Source organism: Python bivittatus, unplaced genomic scaffold, assembly GCF_059951505.1.
Source record: "Python bivittatus isolate LINGU-HERP-01145 unplaced genomic scaffold, Pbiv_v1 ctg000210_np1212, whole genome shotgun sequence".
NCBI classification, from domain to species: domain Eukaryota; kingdom Metazoa; phylum Chordata; class Lepidosauria; order Squamata; family Pythonidae; genus Python; species Python bivittatus.
Window position 1 is genome coordinate 17940682 of NW_028277053.1, and position 23709 is coordinate 17964390.

Consider the following 23709-nt stretch of genomic DNA (forward strand, 5'->3'; position numbering starts at 1 on the left):
GTTACAAGATGCAATGGTTTCCATCTTCCACATACAGCTCACATGCAGGAGAAGTTCAAAAGCATTGAAAGAGACAAGAATTCACATGCTTGAGTAAGGTAAATTTGGGGGCGTATTCCTTTGGCTCTCCTTTATGGCAGTGAACCCCAATTGTCCAAAGGCTCACCCTTTCCTTTGAAATGAGATTGCTGCGCAAGCCTCAATAGAAACTCAATCCCATCCGAGCAATCTGTTAGTTAGGTGGAAGGACCAGTCACTGATCAGGAAAACAATCATGTTTTAATGTTGAATCATTTTCAATGAGGAACGAAAACGGTGCCTCTGTACTTTATTTCAGGAGGAAACTGAAATTTTCTCCTGTCTCATTATTGTCTGTGTCAATGGCAAAGTGCATAAACGTTTGAAGATAAGGCCTTAAGCGAAAAAGAATGAAAATAAATAAAATACAGCTTTTTAATAAAAAGCTAAGTTTTACAAAGTGACAGTGTGCTGTGATGGAGTTAAAATATCTAGTGCTATGAAACCATCCACTGGGTTCTTCCATTTCTTAAGAAAAATTGGTCTTGACACTGCCTTTTGCTTTCTTCCTTTTAAAGAGCCTACAGGGCAGTAACTGAATGTCTTCCTTTTAACATACACAGATTGGCTACTAAAACAGATTTTTTTTCCCCTTGTTAAACCACAGAGCAGTATCTATTGAAAGCAAAAGGCATCAAATCCTCATTTCATTCTCTTCATTTTAATGTCTTTGAGTTGGGATCAACAGAATGCTGAGGGTATCTATTGACCTTGTTGCTTGACAAAATTTTCTTTCTTGTTTGGCAAAAAAATCCAGCTGGGAGTCAATAAAATCCATTACAGATAGTGTCACGGTTGCTTTATGACTACGACGCAGGCCCCAGCTCTTCCAATATTTAGAGATGCCATCTGCAGAGAGGAAATAAATAATAAGTTTAAGTTCCAAATTAAAGATGAAATGCTAATAGTTCGTGGTACTGAGGAGTTAAAATGGACAACTAATAATTCATGAACTTGGTAAACTTGAGAAAATATTAGCAAAATTCGTACACAGTATTCAAAGAGAAATCCCTGATATTCCCGGAATGCCGGGATTGCCGTGTGGATACTGAATCATAACAAGCTACTTTAAACCCACCAGTCCTCCCTCCTTCCCTTCCCTTCCCTTCCCTTCCCTTCCCTTCCCTTCCCTTCCCTTCCCTTCCCTTCCCTTCCCCTTGCCCTCCCCTTCCCCTTCCCTCCTTCCTTCCCCTTCCCTCCTCCCTCCCTCCCTCCCTCCCTCCCTCCCTCCCTCCCTCCCTCCCTCCCTCCCTTCCTTCCTTCCTTCCTTCCTTCCTTCCTTCCTTCCTTCCTTCCTTCCTTCCTTCCCTTCTTATTTTGGTCTGTGTGATCTCCATCTCATCTGTTCTTGATGTCTACAAAGTAGCATTGTTATAGTGTACCTCTGTGCACACATAATTAAGATGCAAAACAGAAATAATATAACATCAATATAGTGACAAAGCATTTAAAATGAGTACTCCTTGCAATCTATTGTGGTTCTATATTTATTAAAATTAATTTTTATTCTAATTATATAGGCCTAAGGAACAAAAGCCCTGCTCAGTAATCTTATAGAGAAGACAGTATTTGATTTCAGATCGTATGGTGATATCTATCCATGTACAATCCTACAGGATAAGTATTTGTATGCTGAAGAAATCTGCATTGTATCTGAAGATAGCTACGGTACACATACAGCATGAAGATGGAACTTTGAAACAGAGTGTTGGTCTAGGACTAAGCTATAGAATACATAATGGAAATATAGCTTGATCAACTGTTTTCCTACAAAACTGGACAAAAATTGGAATTTTAAATAAGAGAGATAAGGAAAGACACTCTTGTATCTGCTGTGTGTTTAGTTAAAACTAAAAAACAAAACACAAGTATTTCAACAAAAGATCAGATAATAATTGTAGGGTTAAATGGCCGTAAAAACCCTAACCCATCATTTCACAGAATGTTTTCGTGATCACCTAGGAAACAATATTGACTCTTCTTCAGTAAGGCCTTTCAGGAGTTGTAGAGTAAATTGCTGCTATAACTGCAGTGCTGTGGAGGTCTCAGCCACCAACCAGTCCCTCCCAGCATGCCATCAGCTGCATACAAAGCACACAGTCATGGATACCTGTGTCCACTCGTTTGTCTGTGGATCATATGACTCCATCGTGTTTAGGTATGTCTGGCCATCATATCCACCTACTGCATATAATTTATCACCAAGGATGCAGACCCCAACAGCATCACGAGGCATGCTCAATGGGGCCACCATTGTCCACGTATCAGTTTTGGGGTCATACCTGCACAGCAAAAGACAAGGCATAACTGATGAGAACCTATTTAGGAATCAAGGTGACTTTTTTAACATCATACACATTGCTGTTCAATGGGTCCGACAGATTTCGTGGGACCTATTTCTAAATTCAGCCTGTATAGCAGTCAAAGGTAAACATCATGACCTAGTTTATTCACTAAAATATTGTCAGCGTCTCCAGGGAATTCTTCTCATTCATTCAGATGCTTAATAATATGGCTATATTCTCATTAGGCCAAACTGAACTCTGAGAGATACTGTATGCTTTAAGTATGCAAATATCTTGCAGTGTGAAGTACAAACATACATTTCAAGCATTAATGTCATGGATGTGTAAGGCATAAATGTTAAGATATGTACGTGTGCATTGATTGATTGATTGATTGATTGATTGATTGGTTTCTTGGCCAGTACTGAACAATATGATCAGAATATCAGACAACAGTTACATTTTCAGTTTCCCATTAGTTAAAATATCTTTTTTTTTTTAGGATTTGAGTTGGATTTAATTTTCTTATGTGAAGCCAAGTAAAACATTTCTTATTTTTTTAACTATACTGTATCGGGACAGAATATTGAACAGTGTTATCAGTAACACTGTTATGAAACTGTCAATATATTTCAATTAGAAATGAATACTGATATGCTGATATTTTCTTACACCCTACAGCAATTATTTCACTCTGGATGAGGGCAAAGGATTTAAGCAATGGAAAGCTGAAAACGGTTTTCTCCTTACATTCAGCTCAGCGCTTGCAAATTGATTTCTTTTTGTATGCAGGAACTTTACGGTATCTCCTGTTTCACCTTGGGGCACATCAAGTTATTATGAAGATTAAGCATGCAGCCATTTTTTAGCAAAAGAAATAAAGCTATAAAATGAAGGCAGCTTTTCAGCCTGCATACTCATTTCTTTCTAAGTCTGTCTGGGGTAGTTTTAAGTATTCTATTACTCCCCTGCTACTCCTTTATAAAACAAAAACAAAGGAAAAGAAAACACAATATCTATTCATTATGGCTGTGTTTTGTTTCCTGTGCTATGATGGGCATTCATCCAGACTCTTGTGAGTGAAAAAGACAATTCTGCATCAAATACTGTAGTGAGGTTTATTGCCCTAAGGCCTGTAAAAATAAAATACACACTTGCTAGGTCTGATTGTAAAACGTCCATCATCCACAGACCCACAATTGTCTTGAAACCTGGATCTTTCCCTAGGTTTTAAGATAATTGTAAATGTTTTCAAAGGACCTGGGTAGAGTCATGGAAAAGCTAAGCAAGGAACTTCAAGGACTTATAGACTGGATTGGAAAGTAAAAAAAAAATCCCAGATGAAGTCAATGGCAAGCCACTTTGTCACCCCCGCCCAAGCACATACCCATGTAGTCACCAAGAATTCAGTTGAAGGGAGTCTGGAACATTACAGCATCTTTCCATTGAGAATACAGACAACAAAAGCAGAAGAAAGAACAGAGCGGAGGAAAGAGAAGGAGAGAAAGGACACAGCTTTTACCTTCTAATCTTTTACTCCAAAAAGAAATTCAGAATATATTTATACATCTCCATAAAATACAGCAACGAAACCAAGGGATACTTCTGATACTAAGACCATTTCAAGTCAGTGGCTTTGTTTGCCTCCAGGCCCATCAAAGGTAAACTCATAGAGGATGGATACCTTTCAACATAATCCAAGAGTCTGGAGCAGTGGTTTGATGCAGGAGCATCGTGGCCTCCGACGGCATAAAGAAAACCATCGCAGGTCGCCACTCCAACTCCTCCTCTTCTCTTGCACATTGGAGCACACATGTTCCACTTATTGGTGTGAGGATCATAATACTCCATAGAACTCAGACAAGAACTTCCATCTCGGCCACCAACTGAATACAATCTAAAATAAACAGGGTAGAAGTATTATTAAGCATGAAAGAAAACCCTTAGTCTATGCTGATTTGTATCCTAATTTGTATTCTGGCAAGGTCAACGTGCTCTGAAACAGACAGACCTGAAGATGCTTTGGACACTGAAGTGGCACTTAATCTACTGGTGGTTCACTCCATAGAAAGTATCTAGTGCCAGTTGTAAAAGAAATCATACTGTATAATTGTACCAATGATTTTGGAAAGGAGCTAAATAATCAACTGCCAAGGAATTCAAGAGTGTCATTGAACTGAAAAATCTTTATCCAGCAACTTTATAACTCCTGCTATACATAATGAGTGTTACAACTCCCCAAAGGCTCATATACTGTAAGTTACTTGCACTCCATCGCCCCATCGCACAGTATGACAACTTCCACGAAATCTCCATTTTTTCACTAGTTTCTAGGATTTCAATTCTTTCCTAAATAACAATTTGGAAACATTTCTATTTTGTGGTTCTGCTAAGTCACAAGAAGACCCCCATAACAGTTGGTCTCACTGACAAATACCAAAGCCAGTTGCCAAAAAGTAGGAAAAAATCACAGAGTTTTTAGTAGTGGGGGAGCTGAATGCCCCTGCTCACGATGTCTCCTTTTTCATTTCTCAGCATTCACAACAGACTTTTTAGCAGATACGGTATCATTCTGTTCCTAAGGGGTGATACATTGCTCTCTCTACTTACAGACACTTCTTTCTATTCATGATCTCTGCAATCCTATACCAGCTTTATGAAACAGACCTAAATTATTCTCTGAAAACTGAAGATGAGGTGAGGAAACTGAGAAGGAAAATGGTGTGCCTAAAATGAGCTTATGGCTTGAGTACTACATTGTAAAGGACAGAGAGAAAGAGGGGGAAAAAAGAATGGCCCCATCCTCACAAACTCACTACTTGCTTTCCCAGCACATTCCCACCCAGTCAGTTCTTGTGGCTATTTTAGTTATAAGGAGTTTGTGAATGTTTCCAAACTTGCAAACATCTCTTCATAGTTTATGTACAGTATCCTTGGATTCCTGCTTTTCAGTCAAATCCTAAAGGAAGATATCTTGAGCCATGGTCTCTAATGGGGCTTTCTGAAATCAAGATCTGGGAGGGCTGGCAAGATCAGATTAGCATCCAGGAAGGCTGGTGAGATATGTAAGGGAGAGAATTGTAACCACACCATCTGTTAACTTGCAAAAATACAATAAGTTCAGAAACAACAAACACACAGTTAAGGTTTCAGATCTGTAAGCCACTTAATCCTCCTTGACAAAATTGATTTCTCTAAGGGAAAAAAAAAAAATCTTGATTTAGTCTCTGGTGGATTCTTGACTCGTGTTTTGATAACACCAGGGCCTGAAAATACTTTAAAAAGGTGAAGCAACTTGTCCTGGATTTACACTGATAGGAGCAGAATTCTCAACACTATTACATAAGCCTTTGGAATGGACCTTTTAGTCTTCCTAAGCATTACTATGACAAACTCTCCACTCCTTACAGATGGCCATTAAATCTGGCCAATCTTGATGTTCTTCCAACAATGGTTAGTGAAGGGAGGCAAAAGACCGGCCTGCCCAAGATCTGATCAGCCCTGTGCAGAAGGTGGAATTGAACCAGCACTGCAGATCGTCTGGAGCTGTCCATGGTACCCCTCGCGGCACTAGGAATCGCGCTTGGCGCTGGGAATTAGCCTCCTCCCTCCTTATTACTCTGGCTGCTGTATGGAAACAAATCTGCATTCATAGCAGAAAAAATAGTTGGAAATCTCAAAAAAAGGTCACACAATATTATTCAGTCATGACAAATTAAGGACTCTTTGGGGAATAAATAAACTGTAATAGAATATTTCCATGCTATAGGGCAATTAACTTCATATTTAATTTTTTGATATTTAATTTAATTACTAGTTTTATATTGTTGTTTACAGTAGGAAATATTATGGTAAATAAATCAATCTGATATACACCAAACACAGGAAAAAAAAATCTAAATAATGTCTGTGGTACTTCCTATTTTACAAGATACGTGTGTTTAAGAAATTGGAATATTTCAACTTACGATGTATTTATATAAGGTTATTTATTATCTATTATAACTTCTTAATCTCTTAGAATTCTAAAATAATTGATATATTTCAACTACCTAGGAACATCATGTTCACCACTGTAGAGTTAGACTTAATGCAAGAATAGCCACACCACAACTACTATATGCCCAAAAGAGAGATAATGAAAAATGCATCTGTTTTAGATAATATAGCTGCTGAAGCATATCTTTCCATACACAGCTAACAAATTATATTACACTTGGTGGCCACAAATTATGCAAACCTGCATTCCAATGTACTGATAGAAGTAGACATATAAGCTGATTTATGTGGGATTTAACTGGGAGATACATGAACTATCGCCCTGAACCTTAAGATAAGGAAACAATAATATAATAGAGCTATACTTAGCTATTAGTTGTGATTCAGTTCTTTATAGGCATATGTCTAACTTGTCAGGTTGATGATAATCAGTAAGGGATGGAAATCATTACTGGAAATGTTGAATAGATTTGCTTTCACAACAATGGGCTCCTACAGATGTTCATTCAGAAATAAATATTCGTGTATCCAAAAAGTTTTATTTCATAATCAGAGGGAGAGAGGAATATCAGTGCAATGCATAAAATGATCATGAATGCAGAGAACCAAAAGATCAAATTCTTTTCCTTCTGTTGTGGAAAAATGTTCACTTCAAATGAGGGACCAAAGTGATTGGAGATAAATGCAACATAGTACCTTTTATTGGCACACACAAACTACAGTGATCACTGGGCTCCTCGCCAAAAAACTGCAAAAAAGCCCCAACAAAGCAGGGTTACCAGGTATATGCATTTGGTTTGGATATTGTAAATCATTGTATGACCTCTACACCAGAATGGCTTTGATAAAACATTGGGGGCGAGCATACGAGGTGCCCTGCACACCTTCATACTAACAGGATTCTCTCCTGCTAGATGCTATCACTCAGTTCTATAAACAATCGTGTTTATTGTGTCCATATATGTCCTCCTTTCACATCATCCTGTTCACCTGCTGAGGAAGGACAAAGGCCTGGTTTCTGTTTCCTGTCTCTATTCCAAGGTCACAGCTCTAACCCATGGGTGATTTTACTACAGTCCTGCCTTGATGAAGGCATAAGCCATCTCTGAGCAGGAATAAAATCCTGACTACAATAAATGAAGTATAAACAAATGAAACCTCCACATTTTAGAGGTTCCTTCAGCAAAATGATGGTCTTATTGCACAATGGATTGTTGTAATGACTGTAGAATGAACACACCAAAACACACTTGTTTTGATAGGTGTATTTTCGTCTGTCTTATTTCACAAGACATCATTAACTAGCTCAGGACACTCAGTTGCCCAAGGCTATGGATTTCAATAATATCCTCACCCTATTGATCATTAGAAAAAATACGTATCCACTATGTTCATTCTGAAAGTATTAATATTAATCTTCAGAAACTCTGAACATACAGCTTTCTGGAACCTGCAGCAGCCCTTGAAATGATTTTCATCTGATGTTACTTTTTTTTTTCTTTCCACCAATAGTGGAACAGATCTATAATGTCATGGGACAGATCCATTACATAATTCAGGATTTACACTCAGTTTTCAAAGAATCTGAGTTGAACAAACAATAGCTTTTACCTAGTTTAATATTTACCTGGTTTAATAGTTTTTAAACGTAAATACATTTTTTTATAACTCTTCCAGAACAGGAAGTGATTTGTGGTGCTCTGTATGTATTCTGTCTTCAATTAATTATTTCTAGAAAAGAATGAACCTACCCTGGAATGGCCAAACTGGCACATTTTGGGAGAAAAATGGAGCATTCCTTTACTCAGGAACACCTCATTTTACACACAATTAACCCTAGTGACACCATGACAAGATGAAAGGACACAATAGATCTATACATGTTTACTTACAATTTAATTCCATTGAACACAATGTATTGTTTTCCCAGGAAGCCACTATGACTACAACTTAGCTAATAAAAGTTTTTACACTGTTGAAGAAAAGGAATTTTAAAATATTATTCTATATTAAAACATTAAATATTACAAATATTTCCCATTCTGCAAAACAAACAACCCCCCCAAAAGCGGTATTTAAAAGAAACAAAAAAACAGACTTCCAATGATTCTATTTTCTGTTGTGTAAGAAGCTCTATGTATAATGATTAGCAAGTTTTAATTCTATCCAGTATGTTTTATTTAGAACTTTTCTTCTTTCTTTCTTTCTTTCTTTCTTTCTTTCTTTCTTTCTTTCTTTCTTTCTTTCTTTCTTTCTTTCTTTCCTTCCTTCCTTCCTTCCTTCCTTCCTTCCTTCCTTCCTTCCTTCCTAAACTTGTTACACACACTGGTGTGTGTGTGTGTGTGTGTGTGTGTGTGTTGAATAAATACTGATCACCAAGAAAGCTTTTCAGGAGCTACACTCCAGGAATGAGCAATTATGAGAAAAGGTGTTGAGAGATCAGGCTCACATATTGAATTATGAATGAAGTCCTGATGATTCAGTTAGAAATAAATGTCAACTCAAGTTTTAGCATATCATGTATTCAAACCTCACATATGAAGAAAAAGGCAAAAGTCTTCAGGAAACTAAATCCATCCCAAAACAACGAATGGGTGCCATGTGTATTTATAAATATACCCAACAGCTGATTTTCCTAAACCAAGTACAGTTAGAAAGCCGACGGTGATTTCTGCTTATGATTTTTGACCACATGGTAACCAAATGACAAAAAAGTCAGATGGGAGGAATTCACTTAAATCAATAAATAATGCCCCTGTTGTCAGGTGCAAAGTCTCCAGAAGGGATAATCCTTTGCACAGCATTAATATTTGATGTTTGGGAGAAAGAAAGCAGGCTTTGATTTTATACCTACAGCTACTGGGGCTGGAACAAACAGAGTGTTTCCATCACATCAACTTCCCCTTTTGGATTTTGACAGAAAAGACGCCTGGCCATGCACACACGTGCAGAGGTGGCCAGGGAAAACCCATGAAGCCGCCCCGTGGAGCAACATCCAGAGGATCAATGCTTCAGTGCTTCATTCAGGCTGATACACTTTGCAATGCACCTCTTCCACGTGAGTTGCCTATGAAACCACCTCAAGCCTCATCTGCTTCAGGTTCCAAGGTGGGGAAACTGATTCGGGAAGTCCTGAGTCTAAAAGCAAAAACAGGCATTTCAACGGTACAGGACTGGACCCTTTGCTTCACCTGCCTGCATAACACAGCCTATCATCTTTCACCCCTCCACTCAAAAACAAGACAGCAGTAGGGTCATGGTTGTCCCTATGGCCCAGCACTTAACTGGTGCTTCCTTCCCAATTCTCCCCTGCCCTATTGCTCCATCCAGCCTACCCAAATAGTCACAGAAATGCTCCTAGTCCCCTTCTGTTCTGATGGAGAAAGTCTGAAAAAGACCCTCTCTCATCCAAGCGGCAAAATAACCAAACTGCTGAGTTCAGAGCAGACAGAACACTCAAAATTATGCTGCTCAGGACAGCCAAGCTTTTTATCATGCTCAGAACCAAAGAGCGTGCTCAGCTTCAAAACTCTTGGAACACACACATTTTGTTTCCATGTTCCAAACTTATATCTATTTTTTGCCTGAAATAGAGCTAGAAGTATTCCAATCCTCTCCAGTCAAGGCCAGCTACCTTGGAGCAACAAGCATTGCTTTTGATACCTAACAAGCAGTTGACCCTGTTAGGCATCAGAAGCATAAAAGAATAAATATTCTACTTATTAGATCTCATGATTATATTGCCAAGTGAGTGAGAACAATTAAGGTTTGCTTGGAGGGTGATGCAGACACCCATATGTGCACACACAGAGGCAGAACCACCTTTAGAAAAAAATTAAAAAGTGCTCTCACAACTCTTTCCTTGAAATTGGGGATTTTGTCTGAGATTGGCCTCAGGCATCAAGGCTGCTTTGTGCTTGCCGTTGCCCAAACCTTCTTGCTTGCTTTTAATTTCATGACAGACTTAGTAAAAGCTGGAGATTCCTGCAATGAAATATGTAACATTACTAACAGAGAAAGAGAGAGAATAGAATAGAATAGAATAGAATAGAATAGAATAGAATAGAATAGAATAGAATAGAATAGAATAGAATAGAATAGAATAGAATAGAATAGAAAAGAAAAGAAAAGAAAAGAAAAGAAAAGAAAAGAAAAGAAAAGAATAGAATAGAATAGAATAGAATAGAATAGAAAAGAAAAGAAAAGAAAAGAAAAGAAAAGAAAAGAAAAGAATAGAATAGAATAGAATAGAATAGAATAGAATAGAATAGAATAGAATAGAATAGAATAGAATAGAATAGAATAGAATAGAATAGAATAGAAAAGAATAGAAAAGAATAGAATAGATCTCAGGGAATTAGAGAAACTATATCTTGCCTTTCTGATAAGTAGATGCATGGCTATTCAATCATGGGGAAATAGGAATATATAACATGTGAAAAGTAAAAGTAAAGTTTCTTTTGAATTGAACTAGACTGCTTAAGATTTTCATGGATGCCACCAAGCTGGGCAAAAGACCTTACATATACAAAAATACAAAAAAATGAGTTTATTGCTGAGGTTATTCATGTGAGTTTCTGACAATAAATATATGCATGTATGCACACATAAACAAGAATGTTAAAGTAGTATAAAAATTAACAGCTTGATTCTAGCATATATCACAATAAATCCATCTTCAGTGTGCTAAAGGCTCATTTTTATAGCTTACATTTTCTGTATAAATGAGGGTCAAACCTAGGTTACATTAAATATGTAGCATGCAGCTGAACCTTGAAGGAGATACTGTAGTTATAAGGGAAAATAACGTACAGACCAATGATAAGTAACCCTGAGAAAAATACAGATAGAAATGGCATGATTTTGTGGTTGGAAAAATTGGGAAGATTTTGAGTAGGAAAGAAGAGAATGAAAATATTGGTGAAAAAAAAGCTCCACATATTTGAATAGTTTGGAAGGGAGCAACGGACCATTCTGCAAAGAATAAATCCCAGTGGACCACCCCATACCATCTTCATACCTCAAGGTTGCAAGAGAGCCTCAGAATGGAACTGATCTTTCTTGGCAGACCTTCTTGGTCTTTGTGCTATCATTTAGCTTAGCCTGAAGAAAAATGAGTAGATTCAGTACCTTCCTCTAAACCATTTGCCTAGGTGTGTGGCCTTTGCTTGAATAAATCAGATTTCGCTGTAATTTTAACTTGATGATGCTCTCAGGTTGAGAACATGGATGACGAATTGGACGACTCATAAGGGATTCAGCAGCTTGCTGGTTGGTCAGCTAATTCAGGTTCCTGGGCTCTATACTTTCCCAAGACCTGAAATGGACGTATAACATTACAGCCATTATTGAAAAGGCACAGCAAAGGATGTTTTTCCTGCGGCAACTTAGGAAGTTTAAATTATCCCAGGAGCTCTTGGTGCAGTTTTACAGGGGAATCATTGAGTCTGTTATCTGCTCCTCTATAACTGTCTGGTTTGGTTCTGCAACCAAACAGGACAGACTCCGACTCCAACGGATAGTTAAGTCTGCAGAAAGGATCATTGCAATCCATCTGCCTTCTGTAGAAGAACTATATACTGTGAGGGTCAAAAGGAGGGCAGAGAGGATATCTGCAGACTCTTCTCATCCTGGGTACAATCTGTTCCAACTTCTTCCTTCAGGACGGCGCCATAGAGCTCCTTATGTTAAAACATCCAGACATCAGAATAGTTTTTTCCCTCATGCCATTGCTTTGCTGAATACCATGTGATCTTTTTTTTGCTCTTATCCAAACGCACCGTTGATTTTGCTGTTATCACCGAAGATAAATTCCTTGTGTATGTTTTATACTTGGCCATTAAAGTATTGGTACTGGTATTGGTAATGGGACAGACATTCTGAGATTGTGGTCCTGGTCACTGGTAAGTCCTCCATGTGGAATGAGTTTTAAATTGCAGCCACTAAATTCGTTCCATCTCTGTTTTTATGTCTGTCTGTCTGTCTGTCTGTCTGTCTGTCTATATCTATCTATCTATCTATCTATCTATCTATCTATCTATCTATCTATCTATCTATCTATCTATCTATCTATCTTCTTTAGTAGGACTTTGCACACTTCAAAAGTGATCCTGAAGAATTACCCTAGATTTTGCAATTCATTAAAACAGCCTGATGAAAGAATGTGGCTGTGGGTGAACTGGATCATTAAAGCAACACATCTTTAATGTGCAGCCACATTTTTTTTCAGACTCACATAGATGCCTCAAGAAATTAATAGCACAGAAGGGCTGTAGTTGTATTTGTGCAAAGTCCAAATTTTCCCAAAGGCGCACAGCCAGACCAAGGCTTTAATTTCAGTTAGGAGCACCATGGATGGAGAAGATGATTTTTGGAAAGAAGCAGCTGGAGTGAAGCTTTAAATAAAATAAAAATATATATTTTTTTAAAAAACACCCAAATTAAAAAAAAAAAGCAGACCCAGTTATTTACTGAATGAAACATGTAATCTGATCATAAATCAATCTGCTATGAGTAAGAAATTCCTTATGTATTTCTATGTCTGCCAGATCACTGATATATCCTTAAGAAAATAATCTAATATATAAGATTTTCAGCCTGTGTTTTTATTCAGAAATGAGTATAATTTACTGTTACCTACACAGAAACACTTCTACATGATTGTATAACTAGTGACTTACACATGTTGGGCCCCTGTTGAGAAGTTGCAATCAGTGTTCAAACACTGAAGGAAGTTCTCTATCACTCACTCACATACACACACCCTCATACACCCCCCCCCCTCATATATACACACATCATCCACAAAGCTATTTCTCCACATTCTGTGCCATCTGCCAAGGGCTAATGAGTTTCTGTATAATCATGGCCCTTTGCTATGTAGTTATCTTTGGAAACATCATAAAGAGACTTCTTTTTCAAAGTGACAAAAGGTTGGTTCCACAATCCTAAAATATCTGTAATAGAATATTAGTCTGCTATGCTGGAATAATGTTCCCAGAACTGCCATATAACAGCTTAGTTTGTGATATTAAATTCCATGCAACAGTTGGTGTGCACAGTAGTCTTAGTATTTAAATAGTGTTAAAGCCTGCTTCCAATGAACAACTTGTACCCATGTGAGCCAAATTGATGTTCCCAAGACCCAACTGAAAACTGGAAGATATGAGGATCTGCCTTGTGATTTCCCAAGACAATGTACAATGTGGAACTACAAGGCTGTACAACTCCCTGTATGCAGATAATATTAATTCTACCCAAGAAAAGAAAGAAAACTGACTATATCCGACATTGTTCTCTTTTAAGGCCACATAATTATCAATACAACTAGCAACAGATGTTATATTATAGTGCCATACTTCTCTGTGATCAGTTAGACAGAAACTTCAAATCTATGTTAATAAGATAGGCCAAAGGACAGTAATGCTAAGTTCAGGTGTGATGTTAAATTGGCTTAGCCCTTCACGCTAAACCATAAACCATGCTTTACAAGTTGCATTGGTTGGGTTCACACAACGTGATAAGCAAACACTGAACAAAGCACATATTAGCTCAATGAATGTCCAGAAACTTTCAAATGTTATTTAGTGGATGGGTGTAAACAGACTAGTTGGGAAAAGTATCATAAAAGAAAATATGCCTTATTGTACCCCAAAAAGCAAACTATGGGGGTGAAAACTTATGCCCACTAACGTAGAAACAATCTCCAGTTAACCTAAGTTCAACTTCAGAGGAAGCTTGCTTGGGATACTGCTGCTAAACTTGGTGTTTTTTTGGTTTTGTTTTACATTTCACAAAATTACCTGAGAATTTTGCTTGTGGCCTTTAATTTGTTTTGCAATGGCTACTATAGTGCTTCACAATTTTCATCCCTTCGGTTTATTACGAGTATTAAAAGTTTGCATTTTCTATTTGTCTGCATTACATTCTACTTCATTTTAGGGATAGAATATATAGGTATATTATAGCATATACAAGCCCTAATAGTAGGGCTTGACTATCATACGTCTGGATCAAATCTTCAGATTTATGCAGATATCCATAACTGACTGAGATTTTAAAACAGTAACAACAGCAGAAATGAAAGAGAAGGATTTCCATGAGAAAGGGGTCTACAACTTGTAAGGACAAAAGTATTATGAAGAAAAGCAGAAACTTGTCATGGAGGATCACCTGCCTTTCTAACTGATGTTTAAACTGCTTAAGGGGGAGTAAAAGCTACATTGCAAAGGGTGGAGTGTTACTGCAGACAGCCATTCCGGCATGCTTATGCCCAAATCTTTTTGTCTCTTCGAGCTGCTATTCTCAGTTCCCCCTACTCACTTGCCATTTAAAGCTGCCACCCCAACGGTGCTTCTGGCAATAGACATATTGGCCACAAAGGTCCACTGTTGACTTTGGGGGTCCCACCTCTCGACTGTATTCAAATAGCTCCAGCCATCATGACCTCCTACTGCATAAATGGGCCCTTCAAGAACAGTAACTCCTAAAAAGAAGAGGCAGAGAAAGAATGTAAGAACAGACCAGCAATGGAAGGAAAGGTTTCGAAAGGCTAATGAGAAGCTCAGAATATGCCACGTGGCAGCAAGGAATTCTGGGACAGTGGAGGGGGCCAGGTCACACTGGCACGGAGAGGGACAGCTAATCCCACAGACCGCTGTGAAGCTGTGAAGAACCCTATCTCTTCAGGCTAGGAGCAGGGGATCTTCCTCTTTGGAGGGTGTTTGTTTATGGATTTATTTAGTTGCCTTCTGGTTGCTCCAGGGGGCATGGCAGTGATGTAGTATGGCAGGGGACAGGTTAAATAGTTTGAACGGAGCCAGGATTAGTTTCATGTTTATTTACACTTTGTTGCTCCCACCCACCCACCCACCCACCCTTTTTTTTTTTATGGGTTGGTTTGCAGAGACTTAGTATGTGCAACATGTCCAATTTGCTTTTTTTTTTTTTTTCAGTGATCCTGAAAAATCAGTTTGAGCTAAATTTTGGCAGATGCTGGAGATGCTGCTGAGGCCACAAAACAGGGTTGGGGCAACCACATACTCCTGCATTGCCCACCCAGATTCATGAAAAATGTCTAAATTTTTGAGATATTCCTGGCTGCTCAAAATACTTTGTTTACTAGTTGTTTTTATTATTGGTTTGGTTTGGTAGGGACACTAAAGAATCCTATATGGGTGAAGCAGATCTCCTTATACTGCAAGTTCCCAAGACTGAGGTACTTGGCCCAGACTTTTTTGAGCTTGGCTAACATATATTGCCCCTCCACGTTCTCCAATCAGCCTATAATAGCCTTATCCAAGGGCAGAACAGCCTCATGATATCTTCCCTTAGCTAAAATGGTTGCTTTAGTGATCACTGTCCTTCCAGAAGCCATGGGATTTCGAGATGAAAAAATGCCACGGTCTGCAGGATTTAAAGATGCTACATGGTGAGTCTTCCCAGTCTTTCCCTCTGTGTTAAGGACCTGAAATATATGGGGACAAAGAAGAAGGCTGCACAATGGCCCAGAGTTTTAAGGAAAGGAGAAGTCAAACATTAAATCTCCCCCTTCTAACGTTTTGCTCTCAAGCCAGCACTGGGGCAGGGGGTGGAAGGGAGGGGAGAGGCAAATGCTTCTGTGCAGTCACCACCAGGGCATGAAGCTTGAGGGTTTTCTTCCATTGTGCATTTCCAACATCTGGGTATGAACATGGAAAACACATTCAACTCTCCTGGCTAATAACATTCGGAAGGTTTATCCTCCTTTCTCAGGCCACCAAAATCAAGCGCAATGGAGTAGTTGTAAAGCAGGATGGCTTCCCCCATGCCATTCCTCCGCCACAGTGGACCACCTGTCAGCTAAATGACAGCTTTTCACGCTCCAGTATTACTCACATGGGAACCATTAGACTTGCAGACAAAATGAATCCTGAAACTATATAGCTTATTTTCAGACTTCAGATCTCTTAATCATCTTAAGGAATTCTAGGCTTTCTACTGTTAATGGCACACATCGTTTTAAGTGCCTCTTATATCTTTCTTGTTGAGATAACTGAAGATGGATCCTTCTCCGGCAGAACAGAATAATAAGAGAGATAACTATTCCAAACATAACTAAAGCTAAAATATTGCTTTTCCTCCGATGAATATTTCACTTTCTTCCTTTTAAGCTCTGTTTAATTCAAGCGACATCTCTCTCTCTCTCTCTCTCTCTCTCACACACACACACACACACACACACACCCCTATCCATCCATCCATCCATTCACCCACCTACCTAACTACTCTTTGGCCATGAGTCCCAAACCAGCTTAAGCAGGGCCTTTAAATCTGGTTGATGTTCTGACAATGGAGCAGCCATTCTCTTATCTCTGAATAAGTTCTCTAGGTAATGTACCATTTAGGCAGCTTCTAGGATGAGATGGTACCAGAATTAACTGAACTTTCTTCTTGTGTTCAGGAAGAAAAGTTGCGTTTACCAAAGTAATTCTGGCAAGCTATGTATGCACACACTTGTATATGTCCAATACTAGTCTCAATAAACAGAAATTGGGAATTCATTTGATGCCTTTTACAGTCTGGATGTGCAGGGAATATAATATGAGATACCACAAAGGCCTTCTTTTGAGAGAAAATAATAAACAGGAGAATCACGTCTATTCCTTTAGTTGAGGAGTCTCATTATAGGAGAATCTCTGAAATCATACATCCCATCAGTTCTTTTGAATCCATTTTTTAAAGGGTTGTGTTTATATTACTAGCAGATACAAAGGAATGGTTGTTTTTAGCATTCTGTTTAACATAAAAGAAATGAATCTCAGGTAAAGATGAAAATGTGTTTTGATTGTCAATAGAAATGCATTACAACTATGTCTTGTTTTGATCTCTCTCGTTTTCTGTCTCTTACACAAACACACACACACACACACATATATATATATATATATATATAAAACATTCCCCTCTCACCCCTCTGGATGGTCTGTGTCTTCCTCAATCTCGGGTCCTCTACAAGAGGCCGGGCAGTTTGAGGGTTCTGTGCAGGATCTGACCTGTTCCTAGCCCTGCACTGGTCTGCACAGAGAGCTCTGGTGTTGTCCCTGGGATCTGCTGGAGCCCCTCTCCCAGCTTAGGAATCACAGCCCCAAGTTCTCCTACCACCACTGGGACCACTTTGGCCTTGACTTTCCACATCCTCTCTATTTCCTCCTTCAGGCTCTGCTACTTCTCCAACTTCTCATGCTCCTTCTTCCTGATGTTGCTGTCACTTGGCACTGCTACATCTATCACTACCGCTGTCTTCCGGTCCTTGTCTACTACCACGATGTCTGGTTGATTGATTGATATATACACACATTTTCTTACTGAACAGGAAAAGTTCATTAATGTTAGCTGAATGTTTCCAAGATTTGGGGAGAGCAGTTTTTTTAAATAAATATGGGACCTTAGGGCACTGAAAATAAATGGAAAAAGTATGAACTTTATTTGGAAAGTAATAAAACTGTGGAGGTTGTGTGTAAATATCATAAGCCTTTGCCTCTTTCAAATATACTAAACAACATCCTTGGGCCTGATCAATTGGACATTTAGCTTTATGGCTCTGTTTTTATATAAGATATAAAATCTACAAATAGAAGGGATACTTAGGGTGTGAGTCTATAATCTTTAACAAAGTATTCCAGGAATCCTAACATAGGACGGTCTCCCTCCCAAACACCTGCTTTTGGATGGAGAGATCCTGGTCTTTCATGCCACATTTTGGTCTTTCAAGCCACAATTTGGGCAGTTCTTGTCTCTTTGATACTAAAGCTATCACATTATTAGACATAAAAGAGAGGGAAGGCACTGCATATCTATAACCAACATAACTCAAAACTACTTCTGAAAACACTGCAATGGCAATCTAAATGTTTAGTTGATTCAGAGACCAAAGACAAATAAAAAACAGACAGTTGGAGGTTACTTAATTAGTACTTTCCTTCTGCCCAGAGTCCCCTGTTGTGGGGAGATGGGCGGGGACAAGTCAAACAAACAAACAAACCACAAACAAACAAATAAATAAATAAATAGAAAGGCCTTTAACAGTTTCTGGAAGGTTAAGAGTGAAACCAGGAGGTAGGTTCCTCTACCAAAAAAGCCTTCATAGAAATGCATCTCTAGATGGTGTGACATAAACAAGTAGCTTTAAGTGCAAGAAGGCATTGCTTCAGATATCCTGGATTCAGGAGGCTTTAGAGATTATGACCAGAACTGTCAGTTGGGACCCAGGGACGATTTGGAACACAGGGTAACCATTTAAATAATGGAGCCCCATATCATCTGGGCAATAAGAATGTTGCATTCTGGACTAATTAAAATTTCCAATGATTCTTCAAAGGCAGCCCATTGCAGAAGGCAATTCAGACTTATTATCATTAAGTTATCTGCCACCCGAGCTACATCTGGATTCTCCAGCAATGGATGTAATTGGCACATCAACCTCCATTATGAAAAGACACTCCTGGCCACAGTTAAGATTGGGAATTCAAGTTGGCTGTTGAGTTTAGAAGATCAACCAAGCACTTGTGTGTTTAAGAGACACAAAGCAGTCCAGTTTCATTCACTAATAGCACTAGACTCGGCTTTATTCTGTTGAAACTTCCCATTTCCCCAAAAAACAATTATATTTACAAATAATGATTGAAAACCTGCATAGCTTTTCTGGAACTGCCTATTAGGGCAGATAGAGCCTGATCTAATTGACATTAATGACACCAAACTCCACACCCAAATTACCTCCTATAATTGCTGCATATTGATGTTGAACATCATGAGGATGGAAACTTAGAACACAACAAGCAAGCATCCAATCATCCAGAAAGGACAGTATGTGCATGAATTGAGAAGAAGGGCAGGGGGAAGAGAGAACCTGACATGAGAGTAGATTCCACAGTGGACTCAGCCAGATCCTTGCACTAAATCAGAGAGAGTGAGAGACCAAATTAATGCCAGGTCAGAAACAAACAACTTGAGACTAACTAGTCTGCTAACAAAACAAGGGTTTGATGAAAACCATGCTTCCTACCCCACAGCAAGAGGCTTCAGGCCCACTGCAAGAATTTAAACCTTGATTGCAACATAAATAGGGCTTCTATTTGATACACAGCAGTCCCTGGAATTCTTTCATAATGGCTTCTTTAAGCTTTTCGATGATAAGCTTACAAGACTTTGTGCCTTTGCATGCTGTGCTTCCAGGCTAGCATCATCTAAAGGAGCCTGGCAGGCAGATTAGATGAAAGTCAACTTTGCCAAAGTTCAGTCTCTGTTCTAGAGGTTCTTATCAAGGTTCTAATGGTTTCATTTCAAAGCAACTACAAATCAGACATTCCACACGGCTACAAATTTCTTCAACAGAATCTAAGATCTTCAATGCAGAAAAATATCCATCGATTCCATTATGGAGTTGACATTCGCTTCTTTATGATTAAATTTGCCATAAAAATAATTCCTTTTATTTTAGCCTTAAGTTTAACATAACTTAAACCTCAATGATTTATCAAAATAAAGTTCCAAGTCTTTAAAAAAAATCTGAACAAAAAATGCTTGCATATAGCAGGATATACAGTATATATGAACAGCCAAAATTCTGGTGGGAGCGAAGTTGGGGATTCTAAAGTTTGAAGGCAACTCTTAGCAGCACATCAAACAAAAATCTACTACCTTTATTCTTTCCCCACTCAAAAAAAAAAGGGGGGGGAGTGTGGTACTGAAAGTTGCATGTAACCAGCAGTACTTCTGCTCACATTGTTGGAATTAACATTTTAAAGCCTGCACTGTGGAAATGCATGTGTCAGTCAATGTCAGCAGAGTCGTAGGCATTAACAAGAAAACTTATTAGGCTGCTAATATTAGTTGTTACAAAAGTTGCAGAAACATGTATGAGAATGTTTATGCTATACAATATTAAAAAATAACATTTCCTTTTGGTTGTGATTTAAACAAAAATGATAGGAAAATAGATTAGGAGCCTGCCCTACTAATTCTGCTGGCAAAGCAGACTTTTTTTAAAAAAAAACAACCTAGGTTTAAATCCCTAACTCACAATTAAACATTTTACTTCAACTATTAATAAACAGATACAGCAAGCCACCCCTATCATCTATCTATCTATCAAATCAAAAGTAAAATCTACTGGGTTAAGTGGGGCTCACTCCCTTATAAGTGAAGTTGGATTGAAGCCTCACTTAAAATAGTTTGTTCTCAAACAATTTGCATTAGTCTGAGCAGTTTTGCTGCCTGATGATGGTGATGAGGATGACGTTGATGACGATGATGATTGCATCCTTGCAGATAATAAACTGCACAGTGGTTATAAGTCCACATCCTGACCTTCTTTAAGTCATTCTAATATCCTAATATAAATGGATTCTCCTGAACGATGTCCTCAAATATGCACTCATATTCTTTTCCTGTCCTAAATCCAGAATAATCTCGCAGCTGCCCCAGGGTTATACTGACTCAATAACAACACATGGAAACAGCAGCCCGCACTACACTCAAACACAACCCCAAATATTGCTGTATTTCCTCCAGGGCACACTTCAGTGCCCTTCTCTCTGCAATGATGGATGGTAGACACTATCAGACGCCCTTCAAACACAGAAGATACTCTGGTCCCCTTGATGAAAGTGAAAACCTTAGAATATGTCTTCCTGAGGTCTAGATTTTGCAAGGAATTCAAACCTTAATATACAGACTGCCTGGCCATTCAGACCAATGGAATTTAGAATTTTTCCTAAAAGATAAGCACTCTGAAATCACCCATACAATAGCTAAATTCTGCGTCCAGGCATAAGCCTTCGCTATGTTCAGACCCAACAACCAAACCAGGTGATGTAATTAATTTGATCCGATTCTAATTGTATTTTACAGTTGTATTGGGTTGTTCTAACTTTTATGATCTGGCCTTAGACTGGAATAATAAATATTTATTGATTTGCTTCTTCATTCATTCTACCATACTGTCTAAAGACTGCCTTAACAAAATAGTTTTTAATGATTGTCATGAGAAGTTGGAAAATATTTTCCTGTCTCCAGATATAGTAGCGTGGAAAGTTGGAGAGATACCTTATTCCAAAGTTCAATTTGCTCTATCATGTATATTCTTATGCCTTAGCTAGTACAAAATAATCAGTGTCTTGGAATGACTAAGATATGCATTTCAGTGACTTTTTTTTTTTTTGGTTAAAGTTCACAATCTATAATAGTGGAGTCACCATAATGAACAAGGATTACACTCACATTTCTGTTGGAGAATACAGCACTGCTGAACTTTAAAGAAATTGCTGACGAAAATAGAAAAGATTAGACTTTGTACCACTGCCCTGTAATTTAATCGACTGCAAACATTGACAGACCTCTTGTTAAACTGCTGCAGACAATGCATAAAAGAATATAAAGAAATTAAATAAGTATGCTGCTAACGATAATTACGCTTTGATTTAAAATGCAATGGAAATTCTTCTGCCACAATTCATAGGTTATCTATTGCTGTTTCATTGAAGTAGACTTACAATGGGGAGAAATTTAAGAGGGAGAGAAAGGATTTTGTGCCATGGTTATCCTGGAATAGTGAAATCAGGTGGAAAATGCACCTCAAAGATGTTAATTAGTGCCCTACTACATATGTTATCCTAGATCAGGCAAAAGGCACATCTGGTCCAGCATCTGTGTCCCAGGATGGCAATCCTAACAGAGATAACCTCTTCCCAGTAGATGTTTTAAGTACGCTCCATTGGATTCAGAAGAAGCAGGAGCCCAACTTGATTTACCTATGTGAAACATCCTATTTTTCTCTGGCCCTAGTTTCCCTACCACTTATCACTTTAAGACGTAATGCAACTTGTTGATCAAATTATCTTTATTAAAGCTTTTTGGATCAATGTTGGGATTTGGTCTAGTGGACCATATCCTCTTTGGTTATACATGGATGATGCGGACCTGTCCTCCTGAAACTGTAACTCCTTGCAGGAAACAAAGGTGTCAGAGGTCTTGTGCTCCTGTCCAATGTGCAGAAGTTAAGGACCAATTTCCTCCCACCTATCCATGGCAAGTAAGTATCCAATCAACCTATGCTGATAGATAGATAGATGATAGATAGATAGATAGATAGATAGATAGATAGATAGATAGATAGATAGATAGATAGATACCAGAAGATAGCAGTGGTGATAGATGTATCAGTGCCGAGTGACAACAACATCAGGAAGAAGGAGTATGAGAAGCTGGAAAAGTACCAGGGCCTGAAGGAGGAACTAGAGAGGATGTGGAAAGTCAAGGCCAAAGTAGTCCCAGTGGTGGTAGGAAAACTCAGGGCTGTGACTCCTAAGCTGGGAGAGGGGCTCCAACAGATCCCAGGAACAACATCCAAGCTCTCTGTGCGGAAGAGTGCAGGGCCAGGAACAGCTCAGATCCTGCGCAGGACCCTCAGACTCCCAGGACTGAGGAAGACACCTAGCACCCGCAGGGGTGAGAGGGGAATTTTAATTATTTTTGTTCCTGCAGGCCCTGGGGCTTGCAGTGCTGGCTGAAAACCAGCAGAGAGGCTGGCAAAGCCCAATGTCCAGGACTTGGACCGAGGTTCTGCCCTGCACCTATTAGCAGTAACCGGGAAAGCCGCGGCTGTTTTCCTCACTTTCTGAAACAGGTGACTGAATGTCTTCTTTGCCACTCCTTTGCTCCATCCCTGCTGACTGCATTTACTGCTGCTGGGTGAAAAATATCGCATCACTGCAAGATTAAGAGCAGGTGATAGCCCTACTCTCCATGAATTTCTTAGTTCATTTTTTTAAAATATCTGAACTGCTAACCATCACCACACCTGTTGTTAGTGAATTCCATCGCTTAACTGCATGCTGGTTTAAGAAGTACTTCAATTTATCAGTCCTGAATTTTCTCATATTTAATTTCAATTTATGATTTCTAACTTTGTAAGGGCTGACTTTTTAGGTCCATCTTTTCCCCTATCTTGCTACTATTCACTCTAAACAAAGAAGCCCAAATGCTGAATATATACATTCAATACAATTCAAAATAAAATTCAATCTTTCCAGAAGGAAACTTGGCAAATCCAGGCAGTGTGCAAATTTACTTATTTACTTAGGTTGCCTTAAAGTTTTGTTTTTAAAACTTTCTCTAAAGCATTTTGCAAAACCCATCAGTTTCAACCCTTGCCTAAATGTCACTTAAATTCATATTTAAATGACTGCTGAGTAAACAGTGAAAAAGTATGTAACCTTAATGACTGCTGATAATATCAATGTGTCATATGTCCAATTAATATTATATCTTTCAAAATTACATTTATTAAAAAGTACTGCACGTTGAA

General features: G+C 38.5%; 1 protein-coding gene across 3 annotated transcripts in view; it reads right to left on the reverse strand.

Moving 5' to 3' along the window:
• Positions 1-666: 666 nt before the first annotated feature.
• KLHL1 (kelch like family member 1) overlaps positions 667-23709 on the reverse strand; it is a 115315-nt gene continuing 92272 nt past the window's right edge. For all 3 annotated transcript variants that reach the window (XM_088139586.1, XM_088139585.1, XM_088139584.1), the window contains 4 exons: positions 14685-14847; positions 4048-4260; positions 2189-2360; positions 667-927 (listed from right to left, as the gene is read on the reverse strand). In XM_088139586.1, the coding sequence (XP_087995712.1) occupies positions 868-927; positions 2189-2360; positions 4048-4260; positions 14685-14847 (608 nt within the window). In that variant the 3' untranslated portion in view covers positions 667-867. The remainder of the gene's footprint in view (positions 928-2188; positions 2361-4047; positions 4261-14684; positions 14848-23709) is intronic.